The 23795-nt window shown below is 33.5% G+C and overlaps 5 protein-coding genes across 10 annotated transcripts; 1 reads left to right on the forward strand and 4 right to left on the reverse strand.

Moving 5' to 3' along the window:
- Positions 1 to 1617: 1617 nt before the first annotated feature.
- On the reverse strand, positions 1618 to 2547 carry LOC123226367 (zinc finger protein CG2199-like). The gene has a single exon (XM_044650868.1). It carries the CDS (start codon positions 2545 to 2547, stop codon positions 1618 to 1620), a length of 930 nt encoding a protein of 309 aa, XP_044506803.1.
- A 2502-nt stretch (positions 2548 to 5049) lies between these two features.
- LOC123225956 lies at positions 5050 to 9343 on the reverse strand. Of its 4 annotated transcripts, none has more exons than XM_044650343.1 (3): positions 8690 to 9343; positions 7529 to 7679; positions 5050 to 6979 (listed from the first exon to the last, which is right to left on the reverse strand). In XM_044650343.1, exons 2-3 carry the CDS (start codon positions 7671 to 7673, stop codon positions 5796 to 5798), a joined length of 1329 nt encoding a protein of 442 aa, XP_044506278.1. In that variant the 5' UTR covers positions 7674 to 7679; positions 8690 to 9343; the 3' UTR covers positions 5050 to 5795. The 4 variants fall into 4 exon arrangements, with proteins under 4 accessions (XP_044506278.1, XP_044506280.1, XP_044506279.1 ...); XM_044650345.1 differs by having other exon boundaries at positions 5050 to 6877; positions 8690 to 9342; XM_044650344.1 differs by having other exon boundaries at positions 5050 to 6913; positions 8690 to 9342.
- Positions 9344 to 10721: 1378 nt separating this feature from the next.
- LOC123226015 (UDP-glucose 6-dehydrogenase 1-like) lies at positions 10722 to 13169 on the reverse strand. The gene is made up of 2 exons (XM_044650448.1): positions 13055 to 13169; positions 10722 to 12483 (listed from the first exon to the last, which is right to left on the reverse strand). The coding sequence occupies exon 2, from the start codon at positions 12458 to 12460 to the stop codon at positions 11018 to 11020; it is 1443 nt and encodes a 480-aa protein (XP_044506383.1). The 5' UTR covers positions 12461 to 12483; positions 13055 to 13169; the 3' UTR covers positions 10722 to 11017.
- Positions 13170 to 15173: 2004 nt separating this feature from the next.
- LOC123226591 (protein WVD2-like 4) lies at positions 15174 to 18549 on the forward strand. 3 transcript variants are annotated; one of them, XM_044651137.1, is made up of 8 exons: positions 15174 to 16265; positions 16353 to 16398; positions 16501 to 16593; positions 16698 to 16817; positions 16921 to 17019; positions 17758 to 17817; positions 17902 to 17996; positions 18172 to 18549. In XM_044651137.1, the coding sequence occupies exons 1-8, from the start codon at positions 15355 to 15357 to the stop codon at positions 18293 to 18295; spliced, it is 1548 nt and encodes a 515-aa protein (XP_044507072.1). In that variant the 5' UTR covers positions 15174 to 15354; the 3' UTR covers positions 18296 to 18549. The 3 variants fall into 3 exon arrangements, with proteins under 3 accessions (XP_044507072.1, XP_044507073.1, XP_044507075.1); XM_044651138.1 differs by having other exon boundaries at positions 16362 to 16398; XM_044651140.1 differs by having other exon boundaries at positions 16365 to 16398.
- Positions 18550 to 20680: 2131 nt separating this feature from the next.
- Positions 20681 to 22374, reverse strand: LOC123226592 (40S ribosomal protein S19-3-like). Its single transcript, XM_044651141.1, has 4 exons — positions 22184 to 22374; positions 21404 to 21494; positions 21135 to 21318; positions 20681 to 20932 (listed from the first exon to the last, which is right to left on the reverse strand). The coding sequence occupies exons 1-4, from the start codon at positions 22265 to 22267 to the stop codon at positions 20860 to 20862; spliced, it is 432 nt and encodes a 143-aa protein (XP_044507076.1). The 5' UTR covers positions 22268 to 22374; the 3' UTR covers positions 20681 to 20859.
- Positions 22375 to 23795: the final 1421 nt, after the last annotated feature.

Here is a 23795-nt window from a genome sequence, read left to right on the forward strand (position 1 = left end):
ATGCAAACTTTGAATGCATACATAAAAGCTTTTAATTGCCAGTATAACCCACATTGGTTATGAGTCTATTTTGTATGCTTATCGGTGGTTGCATGTTTAACCTTAAAGGAGGTTTGTTTAGATGTATCAATCAAATAGGGTTGCCAAAATGAGGGCCTGCTAATGATAGCACTTCCATGAAAACTACCTTGAGCCAAATTGACTTAGTTCGGTATTTTTCAAGCCTTTTAGTACTTAATGAAGGTGGATTAAGTTGTACAACACTTATTATATAATATGATAAGGGTAAAAAACAATACATAACTTAGGGTTATTAAAATTTGGTACAATATGAAAAGTATATAGTACGATATAATATATATTAGTTTGTATTAATAATTTTATAATTGTTTATCATAACACTTTTTAGAGAATTAATGACCTATATGAGGTTTATATGAGGAATTTTAGAATTTTGTAGGTTTTGTAGTATTTTTTAAAATAATAACGTGACATTTAAAATTTTTTATTAATTTAAAAAAAATTATCCTATAATACAATACATATTGTTTAATATGTTAAATTTTTAATATACAATTCAATTATGTTGATTCATTCCTTTTGATATTTTTGTAGATGTTCCTATTACAGTATCAAGAATCCAAAGAAAAACTTAGTAGGAGTTTAATTCATCAGTGCAAAAGGCAAAAGAGCATAATCCTTTGTATTGTGTCTCTGTACACAGTTCAAACTGGCAGTACTGACTTTCTCAGTTGGCCACTAGTGGCTCAGGCCTGCGGTTGCTATCATTCCACCATTGCTTGAAGCCAGTATCGCCATTGTCTTGTTGATCAATCATTATTGGGATATTAATATCAAAATCTTCAGAGATAGTAGGATGGTCTTGGCTCATTGCAACCTCTTGTGGCCTAGTTTCAGAGTTCTTCAGAAAGTGAGCCCTCTTATTAGGGCTGGATTCGAGCCGAGCCAGCTCGAGCTCAAGCTCGGCTCAGCCCGGTTCGAGCCCGAAACGAGCCGGGCTCTGCTCGGCTCGATCGAGCTCGAGCCGAGCCCGAGTTGGCTCGGGTTGGCTCGGTATATTTTTTTAAAATTTTTTTATACAAAACGACGTCGTTTTGATCCCCATATATACACAAAACGGTGCCGTTTTGATATGAAAAACGAGCCGAATCAAGCCGTTACCGAGCCGAACCGAAAACGAGCTGAACTCGAGCCGAGCCGAATCCGGCTCGAGTCGAGCTCGAGCCGGCCATTAAAAAACCGAGCCGAGCCCGAGCTGGCTGCGAGCCGAGCTCGGCTCGGCTCGAATCCGGCCCTACCTCTTATGGCCACCCAATGCTTGCCCTTTTATGAACACCTTAAAGCATATGGGGCATTGGTGATCTTTAACAACAGTGCCACTGGCTTTTCCCTCCGTTAGGTTCCCAATACACTCAAGCTTCACAAGCTTATAATCAGCTTCAGTCTTCTGTGCCTTGCAGCCTTTTCTGACACCATGCTTCTTTTGGTGGCCTCCCAGAGCTTGGTGAGAAAAGAACATTTTGTTGCAGGTCTTGCACATGATTCTAACTTTCTTAACAGAATCATCCACCATTTCAGACTCTGGAGTACTGAATTTTACTTTGTTACAAGAATCAACTCCAATCTTTCCAATTCAACCTCAATTTCCTTTTCAATCTCAATGCCATATGATACAAATCCAGATTCAATATCCAATTTAGGCATCCCAAATTCACTGCCCTTGTGTAACTTCTCAGTACAAACTTCCAATTGATCATCGTTCTTTTCAATCTGCTCATTCAAATCAGTCAAAGAATCTGAAGCACAAGCATCTCTTGGCTTATTTATCTCCGAAGGCTCATCATCATGTCTCAAAGTTCTCTTCTTCTGAATCAATGACTTAACCTCAAAACTCACAGCTGGATCATCATCATCTGAAAACTCATTAAAAGAATGAAATTCACCCCAGTCATGAACTCCCTTAGACAACATCATCAAACAAACAGCTACTTGTTCTACTTCTTGATCATCATCAGTTTCATTAAAAGATAACAAAGGTTCATTCAAGCTAGAATCTGAACTACTTGCATTAATAGATCTGTACCTCTTAATTCTTTTTGATCTCTTTTTCTTCGCATATAAGCTTTCCACAACAAGATCGTGCCTTGAACATGAACTAGTAGTCTCTGACTGATGATCATTATGGAACCTCAACTTCTGAGCATGAACCCCCATATGATTAGAAAGAGATTTCAATGAAAGAAACCATTTTTCACATTCTTTGCACTGAATTCTTCTCCTTTTACCTCCAGAGTGATGTCTCATGTGACCATAAAGCGCTTTCAATGACTCAAACTCTTTACCACACACTTTACACTGGTTTTGATCCATAGAAGAAGCAGCAGCAGAAGAAGTAATATCTTCTTTAAAGCCTGAAAATTTCCAAGATTTCTTGGGATTTTCTCTCAACCCATAACCGATGTGATTATTTTCTTCAGAACCCACGATGCTTTTCTTGTGTTTTACCTCTTCATGAGTTGAATCCATAGCCAAAAAGAAACCCTTAAAGAAAAAAACCCCAACTTCTACCAAAATCTTGGTTTTTTTCTGTTGTTTAAAAAAAAAAAACAAACAGGGAAAAAGAAAGCGAGATTTTGCAACCTGAGAACTCCAGAAAAAAAATGCAAAATTTGATATTTTTCTGCCGTTCTGTGTGTGAAATCTCAGAGTTTAAAGTTGATACCAAATTTGAAGCACAAACAGAAACTTGCATGCAAAGCAAAGAGCTCTTGAAGAGGACTCTCAGGCTGAGCTTCAACTCGCTAGCCTTAAAATTTAATTTAATTTTCTTAATTTTGATAATTATATTTGCTAAGATTTTCAAAGCTTATATTATTATATTGATATTTTATGTAGCAATAAAATGAATATTACCGATGAAGGTGCAATCATAATAACTATTTAAATCATTCTATCTTATAATTACACATCAACCTTTAATATTTGTTAATACTCATTTTGTTATATTACAGGCCAAGTGAAACTGTAATATCAAGTTGTTTTAACATTTTCATTTTCCTCGGTAACTTTCTTTTTTCTAGCTTTTTTTTTTTCAATTTTTTTATAATAATTCTTCTTCTTTTTTAACACACTCATAGTTGATCGAGCGAATCAAGCTCAATCTTAGATTAACTATTTTAGATTTGAGTTAAGTCCAAACTAACATTTGTTTAAATTTAGTTTAACTCAAATTTATCCCTATCATCAAGGTTTATTGTGTGATTTTGATCGAATTTAAAATAATTAACTCAAGATCAAACTTGGTTCACTCAATTGCTCAATAGTATCACCAAAGAAGAAGTCATTGTAAAAGAAAAAAAATAATCACTTAAAAAGAAAGATATTGTTCAAATTTAAAAAAATTGTTGAAGAAAAAAAAAATCTCAATGAAATGACAAAGTTCAAAGCAAATCAAATTCAATCAATTCAAACTTAACTTATTTAAATCAAACAACTATTCAAATTCAAACTAACTTGAATTAGAAAAAGGGGATGTCCACATTAATATATGAATTTATTAATATTATCCTACTGTAAGATTTGAGATGGGACTTGTCATATATAAATGAATTATGAGGTTGCAATCTTAACAAGCTGACCAACACAGGTCTGATCTAGAAATTAAACACTTATATTTAGGATCAAGTTCTGTATTTAGAGAAATGTTTTTCAGATTCGGATTGACTATTGACCTAATCAAACAGCTGGTTCAGGTATTATCTGATCGGACTGATCATATTTCCTGCAATTTCTGAGACTCACAAGTCTCAATAATTATGAAAGTTTACAAAACATGACTGTCAACTTACGTCAACAGATGGTTTGACCAACTAGTTTTTTAAGTATGAAACCAACCACTTTAAGGGCATTTTTTTTTTCAAATATGAGTTCTGAAAGTTATGTGACCATTCATTGGACCCAACTTCACATATGGACTTCATCATTTGGTTCGTGAACATCTGCAAGCTAGATATTAGAATGTTACCGAAGGTACCAGTATTAAACAGGACAGGCTCCATTTTGTTGATGTGAAAGGAGAAATGGAAAGTTTTCACCATTCATGTCATTCTATGTATTGCTAATCAGCTTTACTGGAAGTATAAAAAATTGGCAATGACGTGGAAAATGATGGACTGTCATCAGAATGAGGTTAAAGACAATTGGGTTGAAGAATGGCTCATTTTCAAGCGACTCTGTTGGTTTGTTTCTTTGTGCAGAGATACAATGATGGATGCTTGAGCAAGCAACTTATGGATGCTTGGCCGATACTCAAATTAATAGCATGAAACCTTTATCATGAATGATCTATTTGGGGTCCTTCTCATTTCTTACCTTGCATGATTAGAGAAGAGAGAATTAAGGATGGATTCAATCTGATCTTGCTCAACTCAAATTCACAACTCAATTTGAACTAATTGATCACAAACTGAAGCTGCAATAGTTCAAGATTAGTTTATTTGTCTATCCAATCACATTGTTCATCTATCAATGATATATTCATCTTTCTAACAATATTGTTTAACATATCATTAACCCTCTAATAATATCGTGTACCAATTGAAATAAATTTAAGTTTACACTCAAACAAAGCTTTGTAGATTTGTTCCAAAGTTTGAACAAACCTTAAATTTGGCTTGACTTGAATCAAATCCACTTGTAAAGAGAATTTTGAAGATCAGCAACCACAATACCTTAAACTCTTTGATCTATATTAACAGTAACTTTAGGACAATCATTTATGAATGGTTGGCTGCAAAACTATTTACTTGCTAAAAGCACCAATACTATATGCATTTAAAAAAAAAAAAACATAGACAAAATGATATGATCATGTAATCAAATGATCTAATTGTTTCCTTTTAATCTCTAAATCAAAATCTCCCGATTACATAATCAATTTGTTTAAGTGAAAAAGTAATCCTGTAAGCAATTGAATTGATGAAAAAAATATATATATACATGCGGTATAAAAAACTGAGACCGTAGGAATAGGGCACAAGATGGAGCAATTAATTTTATTGCATAATGAATGGCGAGGCCATTCTTGATGAAACTGATACAGAAAAAATAACAAATCAAGGCAAAGAATAAAGCTAACACTAAAAAATGTAAAACTTTCCACTTATCACTCACAACACTGATTGTGGAGTCCTCAATATAAATATACTATTTCTTAAGAGACTGATCCCAATAACTAAAAGATCAGGATTCTGTCTTGCTGATAAAAGTGGCAACCAGTAGATTGAAAGCAAGATTCCAGGGACATCCCTTATTCAGACACCCCAGGATTTCAACCAACTTTATGAAAAACACCTTCCCACCAATGCAAACCTCCTCAACAAATATGAAAATTTACAAACACAACAAGGTTGATTCTCTCCAGTCTGGTTACAGAATTATGAATCTTCTGGGAGTCCCTTCCCAACCATCCCTCAAAGGCTTCCAACACCAATATTTTATGCAAACCATGGCCAAATATAATTTTGGAGAGCAGACATTGTACACTCATTAACAAAATCAACTCTTTCCCTCTTGTATCAATATCCAAGCTTTACCATTGCAAGGATTCAAAACATAACCTACTCTTGATCAATGAACCCAACATTTAAATATACACAGCATGCACATCAATCATTTTTAGACTTCTTCTTATCAGTCCCTGTATAAAGTGGATCACAGCACTTAATTTGCTCAAATTAATATGACGTACATGAATCATCTTGTATATCATCATCCTACCTATAACTTCTTTGAATTTTACTCGAATGATGTAACTCAGTGTTGCCACCAGAGTCACCAAAGGAGTTCTTAACTTGTATGGAAATATCATCCACATCTCCCTCATCTTCATCAGTTGCAACTATAGAGACAACCTGAGCACCATCCTTAAAATCATCCAGTTTATTGTCACCTTCAATGTCATCATGGCCATCATCTGCATGATCCTCCTGAGAAGGGGGAGCATCTTGATTAGTCGGAGATTCAACACCAGAGTACTCATCTTCCTCTGCCGCTCCAGCTTCATGTTCATTTATTTGCCACTCATCATTATCGCTGTCAACATTTTGCGGGTCAAACCTATTCTGCTCGGCACATTTCTGTAGCATAAAGACATTGAAATAATAGCTGACAAGGTCCTTCTTTGTTTGGGAGGGAAAAACCAATGAGAGACAGTCCCAGAAATTCTTCCCCAGCGATGCAGGGTTAGAAAATACAGCCTCATGGAATGATTGCTCTTCCTCTTCAGTCCATCTCTTTGATAACTCCTCTCCCATTTCACAGAAACCTAATTCCTCAAATATCTTTTCCCCAAGGTTTTGCCTAAGTTTTTCTCTAGCTTCCATGACATGTTGTCTGACACAATCAATTGAACCTCTATCAATGCATTTACAGTCATTTCTGGTTCCACATCTTTCAGAACAATAATTGGCAGATGTTTCATAATCAGGCATTGATATGACACAAGTACCCATCAACTTCTCCTCATCACCAACATCATCAAGGCTAAAATCGGACAAAGGTGCAAGTTCAACTTGATGGCCTGACACATCCAGATTATCCATAAAGCTCTTTGAACCCCTTGGCTTCCATTCAGGTACATCAGCTTGATGCTCAGTTCCAATAGAAACTGGAATCAGAGGAGTAGCTTCAAGAAGAGATGAATAAGTCTCCTCAGGTTGAAGCAAAGCCCTTAGATGGTGTTGAGGTGCAAAATATTCTGGAAAAAATGACAGATGAAATGCTGCCCCAAACTTAGCATCTGATTCAGCAATGCTACTGTTTTCCCACAGAAATTGAGAAATGCAGGCCGAAGTACCTATTTCACATTCCTCATCAATCCCATTTGAATCTTCTGTAACAGAGTCAAATAAAAATGCCATTTGATCTTGACATTCACTGAAGTTGTGGCTAGCTCTATCTTCTTCATGTTGGAATTCAACCAATTAAAAAAAGCAATTGAATATACATTCATCAAAGTTAATTTAATTGTTTGATCCAAACAAGACCAGTATAAATAGGAGAAATTTGCATATATGTAATGTCTGCAAATATATACTGATTAATACTAAAGAAGTCTACGGTCTAGAGAACTAACAATCATAGAAATTATTGCCAATAAATCCAAGTCCATTCGAGGAATTTTCCAAATATTAATGAAAAAAACAACTAATTCAACATCCCCTCTGTCTGCATCAAAGAAGAGACATATAAATTTGAAAGCACATCACATCAATCAAGATACAACAAATATGTAATACATGTCCAAATGAGTACAGACCTTAGAATTAATCAAATTATATCACAAAAGGATCAAGAGACATCTAGAAGAGGCATATCATTGGATATCAAGGTTACAGTACAGCCACCGTATTTATAATGAATGCACCTCAAACAATTTAAGACACACCTCATTCCTAGTCACAATAGTAACCAAAATTCTAATTACATGTAATTACCAATTATTTACCTGAAGTTTGAGGTTCCACAGCCGCATTGTTGGAAGGACTGAAATCAATGATAGGAGCAAGGTTATTGGCGTAGTCACATAGTTTAGGGTTCTTACAAGGAAATTCAAAAGACTCCTCATCAGCAAAGTGTCTTTTGTGAATCATTTTCACCTGAAAAGCCAACTTGTCTTTAGAAGATTTAAAAATGCAGACCCAAAGACATAAAATGCTTTAGCCAATGCACAAATCTGGGTCTTAGTTTGGACTTTAAATAGCTTTTAAACAGCCAACGACCAAGCTGCAAGGATTTAAACCTAGTATGAAGCCACAAAAATTAACTAGTATTTTCCATGGCAAGAAAAACAAAAGGCATAGTGGCAAGAAAAACAAAAGGCCTAAAAAATACTATCCACCAGGGTATAGGTAGCAAAATTAACAGGATAAATCTAGTATCAAAACATATTGAAAATTCTAATGTCGAAGCCATAATTTTCACATCCAAACTAAAAGAAAACTTGACAAAAGGAAAATACAAAGCTATATAAACTTGAAAAGGTAGGCATCTAACTTTCATTATGTTTAATAACATGCAGAGTCATCTTCCCTTTTATAGAGGGAAACCACTCGAACACAAGACAGTCAAACATGAAAAACCAAAGCCTAAAGTCATAGGAAAATTCTTTCGTCCCAACAACAGAAGCATCATACAACTATCTCTAATCCCAATCCTTGACTAGGCAGGCAATGCCAAGCGTTGTGTCACACTAATGCCATAGCATGCACTCAATTCCTAGACTATCATTATAGCAGTTTTTTAACACTAACATCTATTTTGCAACGGTCCATGATACAATGTCAAGCAGAAACATTAAGCACTCATGTCATAACATCAAACAAAATCCATTTCCAACTTTTAAAATAACAATGCAATATCCATAATAGGCTCTTCATTGCATCTACAAGCCAAAATGTCCCATCCATACAACAATATAAAAGTCCTAATTGTATAAATGAAAATAAAATATGAAACAACATATAATGAAACATCCACACACATAAAGCTCAAGCTCCCCAATAAGAACTAAAATTAGAAACAGCATTTCAACACCAGCATATAAATTAAATTGACCAGATCATACAAATTTATAAATCATACAATGGCTACAGGAGGTAATTCTCACCTAAATCTTCCTCTGAAGTACTCACGTTATAACACCAGCGGACGAATAAAAATTCAAGTAAGCCAAATAAAAAACCCAATTTACAAACCCAGAAAATCTAGCTCCCTTATTATTAATAAATTATATAAAAGTTTGAAGAAGATAAAATATTGAATATTTGCCCCAAATAGTCATAATATAAATCAATAGGAAATTCGAAGGCCCCGACAAATTTTCAAACTTTTCAAAGAATCCACGAAATTAAGACTGACCCAGATAAATATGAACAGATAAAAGCTATTATATGCCCTAAGATTCACGGATCAGACAAAATCGAAAGTCTTTTAAGAGAATTTCGAAACCCTAACCCTAGAATAGCAATGCCAGAACAACAAGCAACGAAATCGGGATCAATCGATAGACGGTAAATCGAACCAAACCAAAAAGAAAACGAATCGAAGAACAAAAGATTAATTCTGAATAGTTTTGGAGCGAAATCGGCGAGATTGTGATTTAAAAATGGGTACCAAATTGGGTGAGTTAGGGAACGCTTTTATAGGGGTTGTTTGTTTGGGGAACATTAACAATGTGAACGTGATTTCACCAAATGAGGTAAGGATCTCGAGGAAAATTACATGATGTGCCACTTTCGTTTCTGGGCTGCAAAAATGATTGATTAGGATTAGGACAAAAATTGTGAGTGGTGACCCTAAATTAAAGGTAAAATATGTCATTGGTACACCTAATCATATAATAAATATGTTATTTTATTTAAATTATTAATACATATTATCTAATTATATAATAATATATTAATTTATTTATACTTATTTATATATATTAATTATATAATAATATCAATTTGTTTATGAAATATTACTCGATTTCTATTTTCCAACTTAGGGAGCAATATATTACAAGTGATAAGATTTTATTAATGCATCTCAGGATTTTTTTTATGTTACATTTCTAAACTATAAATGATCATTCATACCATATCTTCATCAATGAAAATGTCATAACATAGAGTTAAAAAAAGAAAGTCATTTATCTTTAATTATTTTGTTTTATAAAATAATTATATTACCCTTGCTCATAGTAATGACAATAAGTTTTGTTTTTCTTTCATATTTTGTTAAATATTTAGGAAGAAAACTGACGATCTTGTAAGCCAAATTTACAATTCAATTTCCTTGACATAAGAGTGAGAATTTTCCTCTGAATTAGATGAGTTGAATCTTGAATAATAAGAGTTTAGAGTTTGAGTTTTGTGACGAAAATTGATATTATGTTTTGGAAGTTTGTCTATTAATAAACAAATGTTAACTTGTAGGCCAAATTGAATATTCAACTTCCTTAACATAAGACTAGGAGAATTTCCCTTCAAATTAGATTAGTTGAATGTTTATGTGGATTAGAGTGAATCAAACCTTAAAAAGGGTAAACTCGAGTTTGAAAAGAATCTTGAATGATTAATTTAAGATTGAAATCAACTTATTCAATCCATTAGAGAAGAAAAATAAGAATAACTAATGAAATGAGTTTCAATACAGAGACATCGACCCAACAAGAAAGTTTGAACAAAGTCGAATAAAAATCTAAACTCAGAATAGTTTGAATCAAATAGAACTAGAGTTGTATGAAATCTAACAATTAAATTGGAGTTCTACATTACCAAAAGTCATTATCACCATGATAGTCATCAAAATTGCATATCATATCATCTTTTACAAATTTAATTTTTTTCGTGCACTATATTACATATAGTGCCGTACTTAGGATGCATATTTTTATTTTAAATAATAAAAATTTTCATTTGTCATATTATCATCTTAAAAAAAATCATAAACAACTCCAAAGTTATAAAATTTCTCATGCACATTCCTTACAAATACACCTACCAAATTATACAAAATTTCAGTAATACCCTAAGATATATACTGTTTTTCATTTATATCATATCATATTATATGATACAAATCACAAATTGTACAATAATAACATTCATGTGAGATGGTAGGTAAGCCATCATCCTAAAGCTGCTTGAAAGGGATTTGATACCGAATGGAGTACTGAGTTCTGACATTGAACAAGAATACAAGATACATGATTCTTATAATTATAAGAGATTTAATCAATTAAAAATCAATCAAGGTTTTTTGGTTCCCTCTAAACAAACAACAGACAAACTGTGATATAATGGAATACAATGCAAGACACAATAAAGAGCCTCTTGCCTTCACCTTGATGGTAACACCATTTATCCTGACTAGTATGGTAAAGCAAGACACATCAAAATTCATCAAAATATGGTAAAGAATCAGACTTACTGCTTAATTTTCATAACTTTTATGCCACTGCAGGCATGTCCTTCAGCCATGGATCCAGGGGCTTTCCGATCGAGTACACGATGAAACCAATCTCCCTCAGCTTCTCCACATCGATGATGTTCCTGCCGTCAAACACAAAAGCTGGCTTTTGCATGCTGTCATATATCCTCTTGAAATCAAGGTTCTTGAACTCGTCCCACTCGGTTAAAATGCAGAGACCGTGAGCATCTTTCGTTGCTTCATAGGCATTCCAAACCACGGTCACTTGCTTCACAGTTGAAGGACTCATTGGTTGGAGGTGGAGAGGATGGTCCCAATCAAACTTGTTCATTGTAAGATCCCTCTGGATCTGATCCTCAGTGACCTGTGGGTCATATATGCTCAAACAAGCTTTGTCTCCGAGTAGCCCCTTGCATACATCAATGGCTGGGGTCTCTCTTGTGTCACCAGTATCCTTCTTGAAGGCAAATCCAAGAATGGCAATTTTCTTTCTTGCGACTGTGTTAAACATAGAGGCAACAACACGGTTCACAAAACGACTCTTCTGATAATCATTGATCTTGATGACTTGTTTCCAGTACTCGGCAACTTCTGGAAGGCCATTGCACTCACAGATGTAAACCAAATTCAAGATGTCCTTCTGGAAGCAGGAGCCCCCAAACCCAACACTGACGTTCAAGAACTTGGGCCCAATCCTTGAGTCTGTACCAACAGAATATGCCACCTGAGTAACATTAGCTCCAGTTGCCTCACAAAGCGCTGACATAGCATTAACAGAGGAGATCCTCTGGGCCAAGAAAGCATTGGCAGCAAGCTTTGAGAGCTCAGCAGACCAAAGGTTGGTGGTCAGAATTCTGTCTTCAGGGACCCAGTGTGCATACACATCTTTCAATGCTTTGATAGCCCTCTGGCCTTCCGGGGTTTCCCTGCCTCCAATGAGGACTCGATCTGGGTTAAAGAGATCTTTTATTGCAGTTCCCTCAGCAAGAAACTCAGGGTTTGAGAGGATCTGAAATTTGATTCCCTTGCTGTTGTGGGTCAGAATTTTTTCAATTGCCTCAGCTGTTTTCACTGGGACTGTTGACTTCTCAACAACAATTTTATCCGACTTTGATACATCAGCAATCACACGGGCTGCACTCTCCCAGTAGGTCAGATCTGCAGCTTTGCCAGCTCCGAGACCCTGTGTCTTAGTTGGTGTATTGACTGAAACAAAGACAATATCAGCCTCTGATACATGCTTCTCCACATCAGAGCTGAAAAACAGATTCTTTCCACGGCACTGCTTCACCACACCCTCAAGACCTGGCTCATAGATAGGGAGCTGGTCACTGTTCCATGCAGCAATACGCGACACTGAGATATCAACAACAGCCACTTCAATGGATGGGCACTTAAGTGCAATAACTGCCATAGTAGGCCCCCCAACATATCCAGCACCAATGCAGCAGATCTTCACCATTTTACCTTTCTAATCTATTTAACCTGCAAATAGACATAAGCAGTTTCATCATACAAGCATTTCCACAACGTTTAAATGGCTTTCTAACACTAAACACTCAATCCAGCCAGTGGATCTAATTCATCTGCAGCTTAATAAATTGTGACAACACTTACAAGTTCAATAAAATCAATGATAACATGTGATTGGTTGCAATTTATTGGTACCTAAATTGGTACTCAGCATCACTACTTACAAGTTTCAACCTTTCTCTAAGATCTATAGTTATAAACAACATTCAAGTCTCTACGAAGTCAACAAAACCGAAACAAACAAGCTTATAATTCAAAGCTATCAAATTTGTTAACCGTGACTTATACTAACAAAGCAAAACCAAAGTAGAAGTAGAATAATAAGATCTACAGCATAACTAAGTGAAAAAAACAAGTCAGCTTCATAAATCCAAACACAACAGCCTCGGATCCAACACTAACTCGCTTTAATTCAATTCAGACACAAAATGCACCAAAAAAACCAAATCGAAGCAGCTAGATCTGCCATTATAACAAAAATGCATTCGAATTTTCGAAATTCAGTATAAAATTAAAAATTTACCAGCAAAATCGAGGGTTTTGAGCTGAATTCTCTTGCGAAGTCACGAGAGGTAGGAAGACGAAGACGAATAAGAGTCTTAGAACTGCATGAAACGCAAAGGGAGCGGGGTGGCTATAAATACGCAACGCATGTCCAAGATCTGTCCCCTTTTTTTTGTTAAATGACGGATGTGTCCCTTTGGTGTTGCCATTGGTTGACGTGGGGCTGCCAAGCCGTGAGGACAGATTCGACAAGGGTGGAAATGTAAAATTGGAAAGGTTGGTCAAGGAGTTGAATTTACGCAAGTGCCCACAGAAACCGGAGGAAGATGGAAAATACTCCAATTTCTACGCGGTTTCCATTTGTATGCATTCCTGCTCCTTCTCCGCTGTAAAGCACAGATTTGTAATCTTCCCCCAGGCTGCGGTTGGCAAGTCCTAAGCACACTGTTTTTCCAAATTGTAATAAAATAACGTCTACCAACAAATATTAATAATATATTTATATACATTAATCCAACTTCACTTTAAAAATCATATATTATTATATTAGTTTATAAAAATAAATTAATATTCTTTATTTATATATATAGTATTATTTTTATAAATAAATTGGAAGATGAGTTTAGGGAAGATTTTGATTTGTATTGAATATAAACAAAAGCTAATTTAAAATCAACTTAAAATCAATGAGTTAACGTTTAAATTTAACTTGAAAACATATTAATTTTTATATTTGACCTAAGTTGGATTAAACTCAAATATTCTATCAACTCAAAATTAACTTATTTATGAAAATAAGTTTAATTATTGGTTTAAATTCAATTCATTTAATATGAGTTTGAGCAATGTAGAGCAAATTCAATCATGATATATAGAAGTTGGTATAGCCAAAATACTCAATTGAGTGTTCTCGATACCGTTAATACCCAAAGTTGGTATTATTGAAATTACTCAATCGACTTTTGGAAACATTGATCTTTTAAAAGAATAGTAAAATGTAAATGTGGAAAAACTTTATGAGTAAAGTTTATGTACATTAATACAATACTAATTTGTATATTAACAATAACATGTCACTATATAATTAAATTTATTATATCATTAATTCAGAAATATTAAATCACGTAATGACACATTATAATTAATACACAAATCACAAAATGACTATCAAATTATCAAAAGTGACAATTATAAAAAGCAATGATTCTCATTAGACATCAAAACCCATTGAGATAAAAATAGTGTTATATATACAAACAATTTATATAATTTTATATATAAATAATGACATATTTCTATGTAATTGAATAATTTTAAATTAGAAATAAAGTAACATCTCATTATATGATAACATATTATTATTTAAATATAATTTTTATAAAATTATATATATTATTTGTATATATAATTTTATTATTAAAATAGACACACCATAATTGAAGAGGGTAAAGAGGCAACATCAAAATTAAGACTGAATTTTTGCTTAAGAGCTCAAAAAAGGACATATCTTTGAGTGGAGTTGAAGCTTCATTTTTAACATTTTTTTTTATGAAATTGAAAAGTTTGGAAATGCTTACATGTGAAAGAATTATATTTAAGAAGAATGGTGATGTTTTTGTTTTTTGGTAAAAAAAAATCATGTGCAGTAAAAGAAAAATGGTGATGTTGGCACCAATATATTTAGATTCGAATTAGATATTAGTTCAATAAAAATATTAATTTATGATTAATCAATTTAATTTGTAATATTAATATAATATAATCAAAATTTTAAAATAAGTTTTATTTATGTAATACTAACATACCGATCAGATTAGTGTCACTTGATGACTGAATCATGAGTTAATATTATTCATCCGATTTAATATAAAAACAAAATTATTAAATTTGTGACTAAGAAAGCACAAAAAGGAGGAGTTAAATTGTGATTTATAAAAAGAATTGGGTTACCAGTACGTAGATGAATAATGACGGGTGTATAGGATATTATTAAATCGATGGGGCAGGCCATAACGGTTATTTCTTTATTAATAAAATCAATCACAACCCTACACCGCTTTCCTAATCATCGAATCGAACGGTCAAAACACAAACAAAAATTCAAACTATAAAAATAGCCGTTACGCAGAGCGTCCGAACGAGTCGGAGCGTTCCTTTAATTTTCAACTCGTCTTCTCACTCACTCTCATTCTCATTCATTCATTCTTTTAATTCAATCCTAAACCCTAATTTTCCCTCACTTACCTCTCCACTTTCTCAGCAAACAAACGAAATTTAAGACATCCCATTATCCCAATTTTGTATCTTTACTTTGTTTCCATGGCGAATTCAAAGCCGCTGATGCCGGTGAGAGGCCATGAAAGGTCGAGTAAATCAACCAAGATTCAAGAAGCAGGCAAGTTATCCGAGAATTCGAATCCCAATGTTTCTTATAGTTCGTCTCCTTATTCAAGCCCAGGGGCAAAAATTGCAAAGCCCACAAGTTCTCCATTAACGAAGTCGGCGAAATTGCAGAAATCGGTGCCCAGAATCGTGAACCCACTGGCTCAGAAGATTAACGAGAGGAAGTTTGTGGTGGCCAAGAAGAGGAGTAAGGATGAGAAGAAAGAGGAGAAAGGAAAGGGGGCTTTGAGCTTGAACATAGAGTGTAAGTGTAAGGGGAGATTTAGCGGAGGTGATGTGAAGAAATGTCCCTGCGTGGCTTATGAGAACTTAAGGGCTTCGCAAGAAGAGTTTTTTAAGAACAAGAGTAGGTTTGGTGAAGAGAAAGATGGTGAATTTGAAGATTTTGAAAATGTTGTTGGTGAAGAGACTAAGGGTGTTTCTGTGGATCAGAATATTGAGGATCAAGATGTGAATGTTAGTGAATCAGCCGAGAAAAGTGGGAGCTGTACAATGAAGAGGAGGAGGGCTAAGTTGCTTGAAGAGGCCAGAAATAGCGTGCCTGAATGTGGGAAAGTATTGCATTTGGTTAAGGCTTTTGAAAAGCTCCTTTCGATACCAAATTCGAAGGAAAATGAGAAAGAGAGTGAGAAAAAGAGTGTTGTCTATGATGATGATAATAAGAAAGCAATGAAATGGGCATTACCCGGCCTGCAAGCTGCTCCACCTAAGGTGAATGATTCTATGGAGTCTTCGGTTTCCTCATTTAGTCCATCCGATTTGATCTTGACCGCTGAGAATTTGGGGTTGGATTCAGTTTCTTCTTCATGGGATAGTTGTCAAGGAAGGTTAGAAACAATGCTTGGATTGACTCTATTGAAACTTGAATCACACTTAAAATTGATTTTAAGCCCTAATGTTGGTTCTCTTTGAAGTACATCTAGCAGGACTTCTAATGGAGGCAGGAGAAGCAGGAGAAATGTAAGATAATCTTCTCTTCTTCATTCTCTCCTGTGCTTTTTTTTTTAAATTTTGTGAGTGTTTGATTGTTGAGGAATATTCAAATGTTGAGTTGAATTCTAGAGCTTTGAATCATGTGGGACAATGAGAAGCATAAGATGGAAGCAGAATCAGCTAAAAGCCACATGCCAAAAACCATTCAAACTAAGAACTGAGGTAGATGGATATTGTTTTAAATGAGAATCAGAACTGTTTCACCTTATAATTGCAGTGATTGTGATTCTCACTGTGATGTTTTGGTAATTTGTTTATCATTGCAGCAAAGGGGAAGACAAAAAGAGGAGGACTTTATGAAGAAGATACAAGAAATGGTACAAGTGGAGGAGAAGCTGCGGATTCCTGTAGCTCAAGGCCTTCCATGGACAACAGATGAACCAGAGGTGTTCTTCAGTAGACTGCTAGAATGTAATCAGGTCTTTTACAATTTGTATGATCATTTGCCAGTGAGTTGAATTTATTTGGCATTGTGTTTTGTAATTGCAGTGCCTAATTAAACCTCCAGTGAAAGAAAACACCAGGCCTATCGACTTAAAACTCCACAGTGATCTGAGGGCAATGGAGCGTGCTGAATTTGACCATCAGGTTATATTACAATTCCTTTATAACAATTTTGGATATTGAGCTCCACGTACAAATTTCTCTACACAACTGAATGCAACTTTATGTTAAAAACTACTCTTAAACTGTAACAAAAAAAACCTATTATACCGAACATTGTAGCATTCCACATACTGTCCATGAACAATTTCATAACAAAATTTCACAGAAAACTGATGAAGGTGCCTGACTTGGAGATTCCATAAAGGACAACTTTTCCCTGTTTTCTTCTTACATCTTGAACGTTTCATCAGAACATTGGTTACAAGGCTTTTCGGGAAAAGTTTTGCGGCAATTTTAGCTCTAGGCCTAACAATGTGATATCTTAGAATCTCTTTCTACTCATCAAGCACAGCACAGTCTGTGTAACGGGAGAAATAACACAGTTTTGTGCCATTCTCCTGAACAACTGAGCTCATAGTTGCTTCACTTTTGTAGACTACAAATTTTTTAGACAGTGCTTCTATCGACTCTGCACTCTATTTCTAGATTGATAAAACTATGTGCACAACTTTATACACAAACAATGATGTGTTACTAAATGAATGAGTGTTATTTTATTTTTAATTTTTAACTATCTGATCATATAATAATATATTGTTATTTATGCATATAGCAATACTCTTTATGGATAAGTCCTCACAAAATGACTAGATTGTAAAACATTGTGGTAAATCCTCCAGAGAAGGGAACTGATCATTTTTGTTTTTATGTGTTACTCAGGTAGCAGAGAAGATGAGCCTGATTGAACAGTACAGAACGCAAAGAGATAGGCAGCAGAAGGTATAAATGAGACATGATTTTTGAAGTCATGTTTCTGTTATGATGTACATTATAAAACTCTTTTCCTGGTATTTTGGTTTGTAGTTGGAGGAAGATGAAGAAATAAAAAGGTTGAGAAAGGAACTTGTTCCAAAAGCACAGCCCATGCCCTATTTTGACAGACCCTTTGTCCCCAGAAGGTAATGAGAACTTGAGTGCTCTGACTATAAATTCTGAGAGAGTAAAGCAATGTGCACTAATAATGAATATTGCCTATGACGTGTTTTATTGATTTTGATAACCCTTCTGGCCGAAACTAGCTTTTATTGATTTTAACTTCTTGGATGTTGTGTCTTGTTTTGGTTTCTTTTTAAGGTCAATGAAGCATCCAACCATGCCTAGAGAACCTAAGTTTCAAATTCCAGCACATCATAAGAAGATTAAGTGCTGTGAATCATGGAATGATATGAGCTCTCTCACTTACCAACAACAACAGTAAAAGGCTATGAAAGAAGACTAAATTAGAACAACATCTAGGCCCTGGTATCAATTTCTGAATAATGTTAATTCTTGTCTTTGTTTCTTCTTTTCTTTTTTGGTTTCTGAATTCTTTTCCTCATTTGTATATGAAGCAACCAATTTAGTTGCAATTTTGATGTCCACTGGTTTGTTTCAAGTACTATTGGTGGACAAACTTGTGTTGAAACATGAGGCTTTGACATCATTTGAAGATGATATTCTTATACTTTCTCATTTCCATTTTGAGAAAGCCCTGACATAGCTGGACAGAATTTTTGACATTTACAAATTAATAAGAAATTTGAGTAAATTTTTCAAGAGAAATGCAATGTGACAACAGTATTTTTTTGGGAAGCCAGACCAAGCATTCACCCGATTGAAGGGTTGGTTCAAGTTTTTCATTAAAAACAAATTTACAATTAATGAAAAATTGCATTTGATCTATTGACACGCATATCATTTGCGGAATTTTACAAAAAAAAAAAAAAAGGGAGAAATTGAAATTTTTACCCCTTTTTTTATCGTGTATATAAATATACAACTAATCTTAAAACTTAAACAAAAATACCATAACAGTATTTTATTTTCCTAAAATATCCTTATTGATATAACTTATGCAGAAATAAAAAATACTATCTCTCTTTTTTTCCTTAGTCTTTTAGTGAGAGAGAGACAAAAATTGTTAAATTTATTTAGAGAATTAATATTTGTTACAAAGATTTCATAGTAAAATCATCCATATTCAGGCCAGTATGTTATTTGTTTTCTTTATGAACAATTAAAAATCAAATAATGTATGGTAGATTTATGTTCATAAGTTTATGTAAAATTTAATTTTATTGTGATTTTATATTGTTAAATTATTTAATGTTGTTATTTTATATTATTTTTATTATTTAAAATTGTTATAATATTGTATTAATGGTTATAAAATACAAAATTTTAAATTTGAAAAATTTTCAAACGAAAAACAGGTTGGCGTCGCCAACCCCTTAGCGTTAACGCCAACCCTTAATGGCAATGCCAACACCCACTGGTTTATGTTTTTTGAATTCATAATAAAATTAAATTTCATATGAACTCATGAATATGAATATATCATACATTATTTGATTTTCAATTGTTCATAAAGAAAACACATAACATACAAGTTTTATTATTCATTCACATGTCCTTTTTGTTGAAGATTTTTTTTTCTATATTGCAGAGATTTCTTCCTCACTAAAAGACTAAGAAAAAAAAGAGAGATGATATTCTCTCTTTCTACATGAATTATATCAATAAGGATATTTTAAGAAAATGTAATACTATTATAGTATTTTTGTTTAAGTTTTAGAATGAGTGGTATATATGTATACATGGTAAAAAAAAAAAAAAAAGGTAAAAATTTCAATTTTCTAAAAAAAAAAATTGCTAATGTCGATTAAGGGCTTTATGTTGGCCATTGACCCAACAGTTGAACCATCATTTTTGCCCAATTCGACTGTGTGTCATCCACCAGCAAGTGTGACTAAAAGAGTAATTAGTGTTACTGACATTTCTGAAACAGCGGCTTATATAATTATATCCATGGCTGGTTTTGGTTTGGTCATTTTAAGAGAAATTATTTGTGTTTAAAGTTTAAACTGATATGTATATAATGATGATTCTATTGTGACTTCAACTTGTGCAAGGATCAAACCAACTCTTCACCGGCAATTGTTCTTCTGGCAGAGAAATTGTCATTTTTATTTCCTCCTTGTATTGATTGTCATTTTTGCCAATTTCTTCATTTCTAACATCTCATTATTTTTTACATCATCAATATCATAATTTGATCCATTTTCAACATATATCTCATTATTTTTGTTTCTAACATAGACTTATTATTTAATTCATTTCTAACGTCAATTTTATAATTTTTTACAATACATTTCCATCGTAAATCGATGTTTCACATACAAACCGCAGACAAATTTTCAAATTGAAAGGTGGCCTAATATAGTCTAGTGGTTCTAGCCATTGGACCTTCACTGAGCCATGGCAACGCCGCCCACTTAAATTCCATTTGGCACATCGATAAAGTGAATGACAAAGGTGACAACACCATCACCTAGTTAATTTTCCACAAAGTTTATTATGAAAATGTTTATGTATTTCCCTTAGCAGGAGAACATACAACCAAAATTTAAGCTTATTTCCAGTGTAAACTTCTAACCTGCGGTGCAATATGCCAATGTTTTCATTCATTAATCCAAAGTTCTTCATTATCATTCAACCTTAAATTATACGCAATCCGGTGGGTTTCAAATTGATCAAAAAAGCTCTGATTCCATGCAAGGAAAAAAAAAACCCTAATATCTTCAAACATTGAAGCCTTTGAAACTACAGATAAAAAGGTAAATTAAAAGCAACAAACACACATCAGGTTCATTCTCAAATGTCCACGGTTGGAATCAAAACTTGTTTAACATTTAGCAAAATCTCTTCCATTAACTAACATAAGTCTGCAAAATATCAAATCTGTGCTGTCTGCTGAATCACACAGCTTAATCTTCCACTAATTCAAGGAGCAACCACAATCCTACCAGCAACTTGGTCAAGATCTCTTTGGCCACTGGATGTTATCCTCCTTCCACTAACACAAAATAAGTTAAAAGAAACAAATCAGAAAATCTCATTGTTACTATGTAAAAAGTAATGAGTGATGAGACAAAGGTGATAAAGATGAAAAAGTAGGCAAGGTAGCATTTCCAAAAATATAATTTCCAATAAAAATAATTGAAAGCATGATGCCTGGTTCAAATGATGTAATACAAGGCATAAGGAGTCTAGCTTACCCCTTGGTGTCAATCTCAATAATGTTCATGTTTTGCAACTGCTGAAGAATGTGACGAGCAACAGCACCACTGCTTTTACAGAAATGTGGGGGACGACTTCCATTCCTCTTGCTACCACCATAAATTCTACGGAAGGCACCCACACCTAGACCTCCCCTCAAGTAGATTTTCCTTGCCATGGAGGCTGCAATTTAGTTTAAAATATCACATAAGCGTCACTGCATTATATCTATTCATCACTACTAAATCGATCAATCAAGAAAGCTCACCAGCTCTGACATAGTACCAGTCAGGATCATAGGGAGCCAATTCCTTGTACTGAGCTGTCTTCACAATATCTGTCCAGTGAGGAAGCTCCATCTGTTTGAAATGATCATCGAAGCATAATAATTAATTCATTTACCACACAAGCAGCTAATATGATATACCATAGTTCATGAACAAATCGTGATATTCTTAGCATCGACTTTCGTAGATTAACATTAAATAATAATTAAATAACACCATATTTGCACTGCATTAAAACATAGCCATAGTCCACTCAAAACCCTAGCAACTTCCAAATCAAAATTAGCAACAGCTCCTTAAAGTACAAAATCATTCATACTAAGCAGGCTGAAACAAAGTTATAATTTTTAACCTATGTTCTGGAAAATAACTAACAATGTGAATGACCATATATCTATCACACAAACTCACAATATGAATTTCAATGAAACTTCTTTCTTTTATCTCATTAATACTCCAAGAAAAGTAACATAAAAGAAAAAAAAAAAAACATATCAGCGCATCCAACTGTAAACAGATCAAACACATAAACAAAACATACGAAGCCAAAATTTACGTGATTTCATCCAATAATCTATCAAAATCTCCAATCAACTAAACCCTGATAACAATAAAGCCTTCATCTTCACTTCCCGGACAAAACAGACAACAACAACAAAAACTAAAAACAACCCAGATGTTTTCTTCAAAAAATGAAACTGAGTTTCCATCTACCAAACGTAAATCCATCCGTGCCTCTACATATATATACTCAGAAGTACCTTGCCAGATCGCTTGAGATGGGCGGAGTAGGCCTTGACAAACTCATGGGGAGAGACGTCCTTGACAGTTTTAGCAGTGGCCATGGCTGAAGCAACAAAGCAGAGCAGGAGAGCTGGTTAAGGGCAGGCAAATAGATTGAATTTCAGAGTTAGCCTTGCTCTCTCTCTTACTCCTAGGGTTTCAGCCTCTGCATGCCAGTGTATGTATATATACTACCAAGTTTCGGGCTTCTTGTGTTCAGTTTGGGTTGACCCGGCCCATTCAAAACCTGGGCTTTTGGAGAGGAGTTTAAAGAGCTTTTAGAAGGCCCACTTACCTAATAATTCCATCTTCATTTTTTTATAGTTTTTGCCCTAACAATTCCTAAAATATATATTCTCGCTCAAAAAATTAATTTTGTTAAAAAGTATAAATGTTATTTTTTTCTGAAAATACAAAAAATAAAAACTATCGAAGTTATTGGATCACTCTTTAGTCTATAAAATCACACTAAATGATAAATAAAACTATATAAAAAAGCCATTATAATCTGATCGGATTTGATAAAATTACATATTTTTAATGTGATTTTAATTGCAAGGTATATTGATACCAGTATTTGGTAATATGAAAATTTTACCAATAAAAACAAATGAAAAATTTTCAATGTGAAAATGGTTAAGTATAATTTGATAATTTATCATTATGCACTTAATGAGAGCAAATTTTTATTAACGATATTAAGTTTTGTATGAGAATTTGTAATTTAGGAGTCTCAAAAGATAAAAAGTGGTTTCCCTTATCCTGGAAGAAAAATAATAGGCCAAAAAACTTATCCTCACCCAAAGTATAGTGTAATTTCAAATTTACATTAGTTAACTTTCAAAAACTCAAATGTATATTTATAAGTTAATTTATGTTAAAATTTTTAATTTGGATAAAGGACAAAAATATTTTTTAACAGTAATATTTAAAAATAAAAATTTATATTATTTTCACTATTTATTTAAAAAATTAACAATTTCACCATATAATTATGTTTTGAAAAGTTATATTTCTCCTCAAAAGTTTCAAAATTTTCCAGTGATTTTCGATGAATGACGACCACTCTCTCTCTCTCTCTCCTAATGATGGACAATGTCTGAATTTGAAAAATCTAGATAAGATCCTTCATCTAAACAAGGTTTCATTTGGATTTTTTTATTCAAACAAAAATTCAAACAACCTCCTAGGGGAAGAGGGCTTTGGACATAAACAAAGTGTTGGAGAAAAAAATGTCATCGAGAGGAAGAGAGAACAATCATCATTCATTAGAAAATTGATAAAAAAATTTGAAACTTTAAAGGGAAAAATGTACTTTTTAAAATATAATTTTAGAGAAAAAATATAATTTTTTAAACTAAGAGAAAAAATGATATGAGTTTTTATTTTTTAAATATTATTATTAAATGACAATTTTGTTCTTAATTTTAATTAAAAATTTTAATAAAAATTAACTCATAAATAAAAGTTTGAGTTTTTATAAATCGATAAATACGAGTTTGAAATTACACTATCCATTATACGAAAATAAGGCTTTTTGACAAAATAAAAAAAAAAAATAATGTTGCGTTTGCAACATGACCAAACCCT

This window comes from Mangifera indica, chromosome 9 (assembly GCF_011075055.1).
Source record: "Mangifera indica cultivar Alphonso chromosome 9, CATAS_Mindica_2.1, whole genome shotgun sequence".
Classification (NCBI taxonomy): domain Eukaryota; kingdom Viridiplantae; phylum Streptophyta; class Magnoliopsida; order Sapindales; family Anacardiaceae; genus Mangifera; species Mangifera indica.

Bases quoted from the DNA above. Each gene is read 5' to 3' on its own strand.
- LOC123226591 (XM_044651137.1), top strand. From the start codon at position 15,355: ATGGCGAATTCAAAGCCGCTGATGCCGGTGAGAGGCCATGAAAGGTCG. The intron at 16,818-16,920 runs GTGTTCTTCAGT...TTGTAATTGCAG, and splicing joins GGACAACAGATGAACCAGAG to TGCCTAATTAAACCTCCAGT. The intron at 17,818-17,901 runs GTATAAATGAGA...TTTGGTTTGTAG, and splicing joins AAAGAGATAGGCAGCAGAAG to TTGGAGGAAGATGAAGAAAT.
- LOC123225956 (XM_044650342.1), bottom strand. From the start codon at position 7,673: ATGATTCACAAAAGACACTTTGCTGATGAGGAGTCTTTTGAATTTCCT. The intron at 6,983-7,528 runs GTAAATAATTGG...TCCAACATGAAG, and splicing joins TGTGGAACCTCAAACTTCAG to AAGATAGAGCTAGCCACAAC.
- LOC123226367 (XM_044650868.1), bottom strand. From the start codon at position 2,547: ATGGATTCAACTCATGAAGAGGTAAAACACAAGAAAAGCATCGTGGGT.
- LOC123226592 (XM_044651141.1), bottom strand. From the start codon at position 22,267: ATGGCCACTGCTAAAACTGTCAAGGACGTCTCTCCCCATGAGTTTGTC. The intron at 21,495-22,183 runs GTACTTCTGAGT...CATTTCAAACAG, and splicing joins ATCTCAAGCGATCTGGCAAG to ATGGAGCTTCCTCACTGGAC. The intron at 20,933-21,134 runs GTAAGCTAGACT...ATTTTGTGTTAG, and splicing joins ATTGAGATTGACACCAAGGG to TGGAAGGAGGATAACATCCA.
- LOC123226015 (XM_044650448.1), bottom strand. From the start codon at position 12,460: ATGGTGAAGATCTGCTGCATTGGTGCTGGATATGTTGGGGGGCCTACT.